Below are 12,585 nucleotides of genomic sequence, written 5' to 3' on the forward strand. Positions count from 1 at the left end.
TGTTGGACACGTCTTTACTGAAAGATTTATATAGCACAGAAAAATGGGATGGTGCCTTGACGTCTAGTCGGCCTGGAAACAGGACGCGAACGGTTCCCCCGGTGGAAACAACGGATCCGGCTTTGCTTCTGCTCTGTTGTTCTCTGTATCTTGCAGGAACAGAAAAGAAAAGGGAGAAAAATGGAGGTTGACCTTTGTTAGTCAGCTCCCCGGTAGACTTTCAGCACACATTCTGAATTCTTCAAGATTAGGGTATGAACGCAAACGGTTTGACAAACCGAAATAGCTGACGGTCGATCATTCGTTGACATGGCACGATTAAGTCAATCCAGCTCGCTAACTCAACATTAATAGTACTACTATGCTCTATTTTTTGCCGGGGAGTAGTACTATGCTGCTTATAGCAGTACTGATTAAACGTAATTAACTCGATAATCAACAACATCAAGTACGTCCTGGCGGCTCCAGGTCAGAATTCAGCACGTCTTTTGAACAAATCAATGACAAATGAAGTACACGGAAATGTCAACCAAACTATTTTGGTACAGCAAAGTAAACTGAGATCTTTCCAGAATTGTGGGCTAGCGCAGGCTGCAAAATGTGTGAAGCCGCCACGTTGGGATCCTTGCGCCTGCAGAAATAACATTTGTCTGAATCAAAAGCGTACATCTTTTGTACTATTGAATCAAACGCTAGAAGTTTTCTCTCTTTGAGACAACATTACTAATATTATCTAGGAGCGCCTCCGTCTTCAAAATAGTTTTGTACGTCTTCTCAGCCGGCCAAGTGTCTCCCGCAAGGCTGTCTTTACCGGAGGCCGTACACGGAACACTGCATTTTATAAAAGACATGAGATCGTCCTCTTTGCCAATCCTGGACATTTTAAAATCATGTGGAAACAGAGGGAGCACGTACTTAAAAACATATAGTATTAGTACTTGATAGACCAAACATTGATAATTTATGCGTAATACCGTGGCCATTTGGAATTTTGTTATGACACAAACCTCTCAACCGAAAAGGCAGCTTCCAATCACTATTCTTGAATAACAAATGCAGTAATACCCAATCGGGAAGGGCGAAGCGGCCTTGTCTTTTTTTTTTGGAGAATCTTGTGGGCTTGTCATTAGTTTGGCCATTAGTGATGGGCAATCACTGTCAAAGGAGGTAGTTAACGACCTGATCACAGCCGAGTCAATGAGACGTTTTGGGCATCTTTGTTTTAAAGAAATATCGTAGGAATATTTGAGGATTTCGTTCCTTGGAATCTTTTCTATAGAACTTTTGGTTAATAGGATTAGAAATCACGGGGTTATTCTGCCCAAAAAAAAGCATAGGGGTTTTCTATGGTCTACTTTGCATGGAAATCCAAAGGAAATTCCTATTCAATGCAACATCATGAGCTTTCTTTGTTATTTCTATGACAACTATATTATGTGCTTAATCTTTTAGTAAAATCCACATGTATTTCTGAGGTGCAGAAAAACTACTTCTATTATAGAATCAATCATGTGTTTTCAATTCCCATAGGAATTAATATGGCATGGTATCTCGATCATAGGTTTTCTGTATTTCTATATTTTCACAATCATGTAAACCAAACAGACATTGGTTGTCAATTAAGCGCAAAAGCAACCGTTATAATTATAATTCTAAGATAATTGCACCACAAATAGTGTAACTACACTATCTTTTAGGTATGTGATCACTTTTCCATTGTGAATTAGTTAGTTTTAGATATCTGTACTAATTCATTCAATCAAGATCTTATTGTTGCAGCTTCAAAATACTTGTGCTCGCAACTAGCCACACATATAAAAGTAATAAAGTGTTCTTTCTTTTGTGGGGGAGTAAAAAGTGTTCTTGGAAAGCCATCGCAGCAAACTAATAAGAAGGTAGACAATAACAAAAGTATATGGTCATTATGTACAGTATAACAGTTTTTCAAGGAATATCACATCATGTTAAGAAAATTATCTTGCAGCCGGCCACTGGTTTCAAATATTAAGTTACTTTCGAAAGGTACACACTTTTCGCAAAAGAAAAAGAAGGGCACGCACTGCTTGCGTAGCCTTCTTGAATTTCGGAGCCATTTGCGTCCCATTTATCGTCATCTTAGGGAGGAATTTTCTGTAATGGGACAAATCAGCTTCACAAATAAAAATGATAGTACTGAGCACGTTGACATATTAATCTCAGTAGCCAGAAATGCGGCTGATGACAGCACCTGCCGGGCACCATGGGCGCAAACTTCAGCGTCTTGACTTGGCCGGTCACGTCTAATTAGTTACTAAATTATACTTATGCATTTGAATTGATTATCTCCATCGTTTTAATTAACTGGACGATTTCTTTGTCGCAGATCTACAGTACAAGGATGGCTTAAAAGATTGATTCCGTACGTGGTCATGTAGTTATAGCTTGCGTATACATACGTGCACGAGGCAATACTACGAATGATTATCTTATTTAACCATAACCATACAACTATGGTTTTATTGGTATCTAATCGTGAGTATGTACATTCTTAGATCAAGGTGTAGATGTACTTATATCACCTGCAAAAAAAAGTGTAGATGTACTACGTATGAGCTATTGCATAATTTACATAAATAATGCACTATGCTGTTGAACCATTAAATCTTTAATTTTAATATATTTTTAACAAGAGTTTAGTTTAATTCTAATTGTTGGGCTAATTGTTTTTGTGTATGCTTGCATCAGGTAAACTCAATGGCTGTGTGCAAAAGTCAAGTTGGTATATATACAAACAAGTCCAATCACTACAACTCCGTGTAGAAATTGTGTGTTTTTATTAAATTAGTTGGTCGGTGTGGCTGCTAAAGTTGGAGAAAGAACAAATTGTAAGAAACATATGCTTGTATGTGAAGAAAGCTCTATGCTATGGTTCAACAGGGTTTTTAAGGTATTTTTGCTCTCGAAGGTGCATTCATTGTGAAATGTTTAGTACTAACCCTCCGATCCAAATTAATTGACACAACTTTAGTACAACTACATAATTGCCTCCATCCTATCAACTTTGTAAAGTTGTAATAAAGCTGCGCCAATTAATTTGGATCAGAGTAAGTAGTATCTTTCTACTAAAAATGTTCATTTTGCTTTATATTCATCTTCAAAATTTAAGTAAATTTGTAATTTATCGCAGCTTGGAATTCGCTTCTCGGCACCTCGGTCAAACAACGCCAGACCCTTTCTTTATCTTCTCCTCAACAATTTCCTTATGCATACCAACGTCCCCGTCGTAGGCTACGCATCCCCTCTTCTGATGATTTCGGCACCCCTAAGAATTTAGATGTATTTTTTCTGTAAAGATGTGCTTGTAATGACTTGTGATAACTTTAGGTCTTTACGCAAAAAATAAAATTCAAAATATAAATTAACAGATAGTTTTTTTCCTTAAGGACCCCAATGCATTTAGGCCCTGTTTGTTTGGGCTTTTGCTTCTATATTTGCAGCTTTTCCATTTTGGCCAAAAAGTCATAAAAGATCCTAAATAGGTGCTTTGGGGGCTTTATGGCTTTTGATGATTCAATATAGCAATATATAGTTCCAAAAGCTATAAAAGCTCCAAAAACACCTATTTATGAGCTTTTATGGCTTTTTGGCCAAAGTAAAAATGCTGTAAAAGTAGAAGCAAAAGCCTAAACAAACAGGGCCTTATTCTATCTTCAGGTCAAAAGAGAACTGAATAGCGAACCAACCTATGGTTCAACGGTTATGAGGATAGTCTTTTTTTTTTGCGAGAAGGTTATGAGAATAGTAGTATCCCCAACCCAATAAGGTTCAAGTGTTGGTGCTCGTATTTATTCTGGATTTATTTCAGGATTTCCGATGATACACGTTCAGTAGATGGACCCGACAATTGAAAAAAAAAATCTGAATCCCCTGCACCACACATGCGTGCACCCGTCATTAATCATTCCGGCCATTTTGATCCAGCTTGGAGGAGTAGTTTATGCATCATGTAGCATTAGTTTTCTCAATTGCTAACACGGCGCGCCTGGATGCATCTTTCTCTCTGACTGACTGCTGTACATGTACACATCGCAGTTGGTAGTGGCATTCATGTAGGAGATCTCCGGTAATCTTGACCCCGGCCTATCGCGGGCGTCCTCGTGTGCACAGGTGGCCCTTCCGCGGTTCTCTGGAGGAGGACAGGTGGCAGCTTCGTTTCCCATGCCCCATGCACTGTCGATGAGCAAGCGATACATATCGCGTTCATACAGCTATATTTCTTGTGGAAGTTGCTAAATTCTTTCTTTGTGGAATATGTATGTATTTTCTGCAGCTATATTTTGGAGCCAGACGTTGGAGCCGTTTGTTAATAGCAAACCTGGGCTGTGGTGTGCCGTCCCTGGCCTTCCGCTGTTCTCCTGGAGTGTTTACAAAGCTTTGCGGTGATCATAGATACTCGTCTGTCTTAAAATAAGTGTTTTTGATTAGTATATACTTTTATATTAAAGTTATATTAGGGAGCACTATTTTCTCCGTCACATATTAATTGACGCTCAAACGGGTGTATCTTGACTTCTCGAAAGCAAAACAAAACCTTCACGCTGGTGTATGATCACCTAGACGGAGCGTGCTAATCCGTTTGGATGGAAATGTATGTCGGGCAACTAGCGAAACATGTATAACATGACATAAAAATACATTTAGAAACTTTGTTCCACGACGAGTCTAAGGATGTTTTTCTAGGCACACAACACATGTTTCGTTAGTTAAGTTGATGACCGAAAAACCCGTGCACGGCTTATGTTCCCACCCAGAGGGAGTAAGAAAGATAGCCTCTCAAGTCTAAGACAATTTAGTCTACAAGTCGTTTTCATAAACGAACCCCTCAGGGTGTCCATGTGTGACCTAGGAGCGATTGGACTTTTCTTGCGAGAACCACCATTGCCTTTTTACCCAATTGTTATCGTTGGGGGAGGCCTCCCCCTACCCTCGTCGACGGCGACGACTCTCCTTGCTCACCCTTTTTGGTTTCTCTTTGTAGCATGACTTCTTAGCCAGCGTGTGCTAATTAAGGGGCGTGGTGGCAATAGATGTGGTGCAACCAATCCAATGAGGTAAGACGCTTCTGGAGATCATGAGGATTTTAGGGTGGTTGATCGCAGTGGTTCGGCCAAGTTTGGCAGATGGTGGTGGCGACGAGCTATTTTTGCATGTGCTGTTGTGAATCCACCTAGTTTCTTTCACACACAAAAAAAGAATCTACCTAGTTTGATTGCAGTTCTGCATGTCTCCTCCAGAGGCATCTCCTTTCACTGTTATCCTCCATTGTTTTGGCGGTACTTCTTTTCGATTTGAAGAGTGGTGCTGACCGTACTTTGGCCACGGCGATGGCTGACCAAGACACATTATGGTGGCCTAGTCCTCGGATTTTGATACGACGATTCTGGCATGGTGAGGGCTCAATTAGACAATATATCTATGGTGAAAATATATGTCTGGCCATTGTCTACACCTTGTGAAAACGACATTTTATAGCTCCCACTAGTAGAAAAAGAGCCTTCAGTCCCGGTTCATAAGGGCCTTTAGTCCCGGTTCTGGAACCGGGACTAGAGGGTCGGTGCTAACCGGGACTAAAGGGCGCGGCCACGTGGAGCTCCACCTTTAGTCCCGGTTGGTAACACCAACCGGGACTAAAGGAAATTTTATGATTTTTTTTGAAAAAAAAAATTAAATTTTTTTATTTTCAAACTTCTGAATTATTTTAACCTCTAGTCTGTAATCACCACCCCTCATCACTTCTCAATTCATCCTCTAATCACCCCTCATCATTCCAAATCATCTAACTTCCCAAACGGTCACCCATCCTCCCACTCCCCCAGCCTGAGCACGCTTAACTTCCGGGTTCTATTCTCACTAAGATGTCAATCCTATTAACCTTCAGGAATTTTGCTTGAGCATGAAGTGACACATTTCATAGTTTTATTTTGAAACTATTGTTTTAAAAAACAATAATTATTTAGTAACACTAATATTTCTTGAATAATTAGTTTGACCATTGTTTGACCACAGTTTGACCAGTTGAAATAACAGAAATAATTATTTAGTAACACTAATATTCTAGAATAATTAGTTTGACCATTGTTTGACCACAGTTTGCCCACTGTTTGAATTTTTTTCGATTTTTTCACTCTAGATCTTAAAAGCCCCGTAACTTTTTTCTATTAGGTTTTTGAGGATTTTGAAAATGTTTAACGGGGTTCCCCTTGTTAAATTCGGGTGTAACTTTTCGAGTAGATGATTTTTCATATAAAAAACTTTTTCATCCGAGTTAGTATGCAAAAGTTATGCTCATTTTTATAAATTTCAGAGAGATTTTGCAAATAAAGTCAAAATTCACATTTGCAAATTTTCCTAACAACTAGACCACATATCACATGGAAAACTTATTTTATTTTATTTTTTTGACATTTCCATCAATTTCTTTTATTTTTTTAAACTGAAAAGGCGATGGGGGGGGGGGGTAGAGTTTGAAAATGGGACCTTTAATACCGGTTCGTGGCACGAACCGGGACTAAAGGTCCCATTTTCATTAGTCCCGGTTCGTGCCTCAAATCGGGACTAAAGGTCTAATCTTTAGTCCCGGTTTGAGGCACGAATCGGGACCAATGGTTGTGGGCCAGAAGCGAGGCCCATTAGTCCCGGTTCATTCCACCAACCGGGACCAAAAGGTCCAGATGAACCGGGACCAATGGCCCACGTGGCCCGGCCGGCCCCCTGGGCTCACGAACCGGGACCAATGCCTCCATTGATCCCGGTTCTGGACTGAACCGGGACTAATGGGCTGACCCGGCCTGGACCAAAGCCTTGTTTTCTACTAGTGTCCCCATATGTTGAAGATGTTTTTTTTGACAGGAAGACTGTAAGGGAACCCCCTACAGTATAATTGGTGCAACAACCTCAAATTGCAAGTACCATGCCTTGAACCTGTGTGGGTGGGAAGGCATCAGCCCCTTCCAACCATATGTTGAAGATGTTGATGTGTGTTGATATGTATTGTCCAGGGTAAAAACCTATAACTTAGCCCTCATTTACTGAATCTGATGAAGATGACATGACTCGCGGTGTTATCAGAATCAATATCTATCACGTGATTCTACGAGTTTATTTCCACATTGATCGGATTGATTCACCTATTAACCAAACCCGGTGGAGATAATGTGAGTCATGGTTATCAGAATAGCTATCTATCATGCGATTCTACGAGTTAAATATCCAAATTGATTGGGCTGATTCTACTCGGTAGAATCTATGATTTTAAGACATGACAATAACGATTTCTACGATTTTTTATCTTACTTTATGGGTTGTGATCCATTTTAGAATCGTGATCTCGATAACCTTGGTTAGTCGTCAATTTGGCAATCAGACTCATCCACCATGCGTGGTTGATGTTGCCTGTAGGTGATATCTTGTAGCCCTCGTGCAAGGGTTACGAGAACTCGGCTTTGCCATGTTTTTGTAAGAGAAGTGCCACATTTACTTTAATAATATTAGCATGTCATCGCATAGCATCTCTAAGGAGAACTCTAGAAAGACAACACACCAAGCAAAATTATAGGTAACAGAGAAAATTTACAGAAAAAAAAATCTTGTTTATCCTTGCAATTACCAACAAATCGGCCAAAATCTTTAGCCATCGTTGTCACCAGATCATCCGGCGAAAGGGAGAAGAAACCGCTCGCACTAAGCCAAGATCCAATAGAAAACCATAACAACAAAACTACGCTGCGAGCCTCTAAACAGGAGCCACCACGAACAGCGTCACACTTGTCACTGTGGGCTGTCGGTCGGATTTCATGTATTGATATCACGATCCAAGAGGAGTGGAGATTTGCTTTGTCATGTATTGTGTTCGGCAATTCGGCATGGAATGCGGGTTTTTTTTTTCGGACTCCGGTACAAACCTGGCGCAAGTTTTTAACCATGGCAAATCTAACGTTTTTTATGGCAAATTATGTTCTTCGAGGATGGCAAATTTAGTTCCTGCCTTAGTTCATGTTTTTTGTCAGAAAACTGTCATGCTTGCACGCTAAATTTTTCATCATCGCGCCAACATAAATTGCCATGAAAACGTCAGATTTGCCATGCCTAAAAAATTTGACATCGGAATTTTTGTGTTTTCGGTTTTGCCCCTCGTCGACCTTTAGACTTTGTGGTGCAGATTATAGAGATAACGAAAACTTTCAAGGACATCTGCGTGGTTAGCGTTACATGATCAGAATGAAATGCAAAGTTAGTCGGATGGACATTTATATTTTCCTAGTGTTGACACGGCGTTGGGATTTTCCCAATCACCGGGGCGACCGACGGCCGGCGGCATGGGTTCCGGCAGCGGCAGGCGAGAGAAAAGAAAGTGAAAAGTTTTAAGGAGCGGCGTCGCGGAGGAGTAAAAATATAAGAGTTGGACGCCGGAATGAACACATAGGACTAAAATTTTCCTCCTCTCAAGGTTTTAGCCTTTGAGGATCGGCTAGCTGTGGTTAACTTCTTATTAAGCTTTATTGGAGATCGGCTACAGATGCTCTTAGCCTTACATGACTAGAATCAGACGCAAAGTTAGCCATATGGACACTTAATTTCCCAATGGCGACATGACATATGCATGTCAAGATACTACCACCCGGCATATTCCGTAACAATGAAGTGGTAGTTCCTTTGAATGCAACCGTGGCATGGAGCGAGCCGTCGCCCCCTACCCACCACACCCCGATGATTACTGCGAGTCGTTGGGGCTGGACAAACACCTGCACGCAAAGGTCCGTCTTTTCCTCTCCAGGACGAGAAGCTATTAAATCCGTTGCGCCCGTTTGGCCGACCTCGAGCAGGAGACACAAGCATACTATATGTACTGTACTTCGGGACAGCTAGCTAGTTTAATTTAGATCGATCGATCGATCTTCACATCGTTCGCCGGCCGGCCGATACATGCACCCATTTACTCTTTGGTGGCGCCTATGAATGAATGAACACCTGTGGTCGATGGAGATCACTTTGTATATAGTACTTTTATTTTTCCTGCACAATTATATACTACTTCCCCTCTTATTCGCAAAAATATATATATACTACTTCCCCTCTTTGATTCGTTCACGAAAAATCTCAGGGTCGAAATTAGTTGGTCGACCAACGCGAAGAAAAATGGTTAGCAAGGTTCTTCAGGTGCGCGTGCATCAATCGATGTAGAGGCCGGAAGTTTTCGCCACCACTTCAGAAGAAAAATATGACTCTTCAGCTCCAACCCGAAATATCGATGATTCTACATAGGGAATTAGGGATAGAGTAATTAAGGAGATGATTAAGAAGATAATCTTGTTTAGACACATGTTGTGGTTGAATACATGAGAGACATTTGAAACCGATAAACTCGAAAACAAACCCAAGATACATGGGTACAAATGAGGAGGCGTGCTCTATCGATCAATGCAAACTAATATCGATCACACCAAGTCATGTCATCAGACTCATCACGTGGTAACGAAAGCGATCGACCTGCTTAGCAATATAAGTTACTGCTCAGTAAGAGTCAATAGCTTACACCACGAAGAGTTTGAATTTATCCGCGCGTTGTTGAAATAATTAGGTTCAACAAAGTTGATGTGTCCTAAAACAAGCAAGCCAACATCAATGTCAAGCAATTGCTTCACATATCTCAGGTGGTTTGGCAAGTTAATTCATGAAAACTACATCGCATGCCCAAAGTACCACCAGAGCTATCATGTTGAGGCTGGCTCATTTCACCCATAAGAAAACACGTAATTTTGCGGTAACCTAAAGCCCGCGTAATTTTATTTTATTTTGACATGTACATTAGATTCTTATGTTCAAACTCAACTCACATCTAAGCTAAATTGGTCACAAACATCTCAAACTTACAAGTAGTCCCAACCGACCCGAACGTGCGCAAACCAAATGAAAAAGCGAAAAATGTGCTTCATTTTAAGTAGCACTAGAAAGCCACACAAAACCAAGAAAAGAAGAAGAAGAGAGGAAATCAAGGGGCGGGTGTTTTACAGCAAGCCTAATTAATACTCCCACAGGAGAGGTTGGTAGCCGAGGGGGTCGAGACAATCGTACGCCGTCCAGCAGTGATCGGACGGCGCGAAGTCCACCACGTCCTCCACCCACAGCGGCGCCAGCTCGTCGAACACCATCTCCACCTGCGCGGCCGTGAGCTGCTGCTCGCTTCCCTGGCTCGGCTGGAACGGCTCCGGCTCATGCTCCGGCTCGTCCCGCGCGGCCGGCTGGTCGCTTGGCGCCGGCGCATTGCCGCACGCGGAGGCCGGCGCCGCGGTGGGGGAGGTTGAGGTTGAGGCGGAGCAGCACTGGTGGTCGTGGTCGTGCATGAGGGCGGCGCGCGCGGCGGCGGCCTGGACGTCGCACGGGGCGAGGGAGGCCGGGCGGGGCAGCGCGGGCGCGAGGTCCGGGAAGTTGAGCACGGCGCGGGCGCCCTTGATGCTGAGCGCGGCGGCGTCGTGGGCGCGCGCGGCCATCTCCGGGCACGGGAAGGTGCCGAGCCAGATGCGGGACTTCTTGCGCGGCTCCCTGATCTCCGACACCCACTTGCCCCACGCCCGCATCCGCACGCCGCGGTACGACGACGACGCCGCCGCCGCCGCCGGGGCCGCCTCCTCCTCCTCCTCGCCCGCCGCCGCCGCGCGCTTCCGCTTGTTGCCGCCGTCCTGCCGCTTCTTGGCGTCGGCCCTGGGCGAGCACGAGGACGTGGAGTAGGAGGAAGCGTAGGACGTGGACGAGGACTCGGAGCTCTGCTCGCTCGCCGCCATGCGCGCGCAGAGAGCACCACGTACCCCCGCGCGCCCGTATGAGATGACACGCGCTCGCTCGTGGTAATGGGAGGACCGTGCAGGGAGCAGGACTCGAGTTACTACGAGCGAGGAGGGAGATGTAGAGAGGGAAGAGGGAGGGTGGCGCTGTATATGTAGAGGAGAGGAGAGTGGAGGCAACGTGGCGTGGGATAGGAACCCATGAACGACAGCTGACTCCGCCATGATCAATAATTAGGGTCGTATGGTCTCTCTCTCAGAGACGGACCGGCATTGCCCGGAGCTGCCTGCATGCCTCCCTCTCCTGGCTACACCTAGATATTCAATTCCTCCCAGCGATTTACTTAGCTCCCTCAACTTTCACAATGCAGCACGCCTCTTCAAAACTACTCCCTCCATTCTAAATTACTCATCGTGGTTTTAGTTCAAAATTACTCGTCGTGGTTTTAGTTTAAATTTAAACTAAAACCACGACGAGTAATTTGAAACGGAGGGAGTAGTACTATAGTATACTCCATATGATGTTTTAGAAATAAATAAAACGTCTATAGCACAGTAGAACTAGAAATGATCATTTCTCACTCGATGTTTTTTCTAAGGGCAATAGTAGGATAAAACCCCACTGTAATTTTTATACATTAGTTAAAGAGTGGATTATATTTGTACCACATGTTTCACGTTTGTGACGAGAACTATCCCATTTAGTAGTTTTTTCATATATTTTTACCCAATGTAAGCAAAATTGTGCCACAAATTATCCCATTTATTTAGTTATTTTCCATTTCAGTGTTGACTGTGCATGCCATGTTGGCTGGTTTATTTTACTGTTTGGTTCTGTCTGGTTTGCTCTCAGTTCGGCTGGGGATGAGTCTTAGCTGTCTGCGGGGGAGATTTCGGGTTCGAACTCCAATTTTTCACTCATATTTCTTGCTCCCCAATTGACAGGTGGGACCCATCCCTTGACAAATCAAGAGCAAATCAAAAAACAGTAAAAAAATCAGCCAAAATGGCATGTACAATCAACATTGAAAGAGAAAAAAATAGGATAATTTGTCGCACCAGTTTGCTTAAATTGGGCAAATATGTGAAAACGTGTTAAATAGAGGAGTTGATGTCACAAACGTGAAACTAAGAGGTAAAAAAAATAGAATTCACTCTTAATTAAAAGAATTTAAACAATATCATAAGGAAGAAAAAGAAAGGAAGATTACAAATTAAAGCTTACAAAAGGAGTCGAACCTGAAGACAAAAACAACTTCATGTCTCCTCTTAATCCTAAATTTCAGCAGGGTGAGCTCTTGATGGTAAATTTATTTCCATCTCATTAAACTGAGCGCCTCAATTGAATATCTTAGTATTACTTTTGGAAATCCAGATGGCCCAGGAAGCAAGTACAATAATTTCCATAAAGAAAGGCACCCTTGACTTTTCCTCTAGATCTGGCCTCAAGGGCAACAGATTTATGTTTCTAGGAGTACAAACAAAGTTCCAAGAATCTTCAGCAAAGGGCCGGCTCCAAAAAAGTTACGCATTCGACATTGATAACCATCTGATCAAGATCTTGTCGTGTCTTTTGTACTTCTATATATCTCATCTTAAGATGGTGAGCGGTGAACTTAGAGATAGTTGTTGCTCAGACCCTAATAATAAATAGTAAAATTCTTGGGTAAAACCTCATGTGCCTAAAAAATGTGATGCATCAATCCATTTCAACGCAGCCCCGAGCATGGCGTTGCAGCCGGGAGGGAATAAGAGGGTTTATTGTTTG

General features: G+C 42.7%; 1 protein-coding gene across 1 annotated transcript; it reads right to left on the reverse strand.

Moving 5' to 3' along the window:
• Positions 1-9,782: 9,782 nt before the first annotated feature.
• Positions 9,783-10,975, reverse strand: LOC119271351 (ethylene-responsive transcription factor TINY-like). The gene has a single exon (XM_037553212.1). It carries the CDS (start codon positions 10,815-10,817, stop codon positions 10,059-10,061), a length of 759 nt encoding a protein of 252 aa, XP_037409109.1. The 5' UTR covers positions 10,818-10,975; the 3' UTR covers positions 9,783-10,058.
• Positions 10,976-12,585: the final 1,610 nt, after the last annotated feature.

Source organism: Triticum dicoccoides, chromosome 3A, assembly GCF_002162155.2.
Source record: "Triticum dicoccoides isolate Atlit2015 ecotype Zavitan chromosome 3A, WEW_v2.0, whole genome shotgun sequence".
Lineage (NCBI taxonomy): Eukaryota > Viridiplantae > Streptophyta > Magnoliopsida > Poales > Poaceae > Triticum > Triticum dicoccoides.

What these genes read in the sequence shown, in the direction of transcription:
- LOC119271351 (XM_037553212.1), bottom strand. Translation starts at nt 10,817, where the DNA reads ATGGCGGCGAGCGAGCAGAGCTCCGAGTCCTCGTCCACGTCCTACGCT.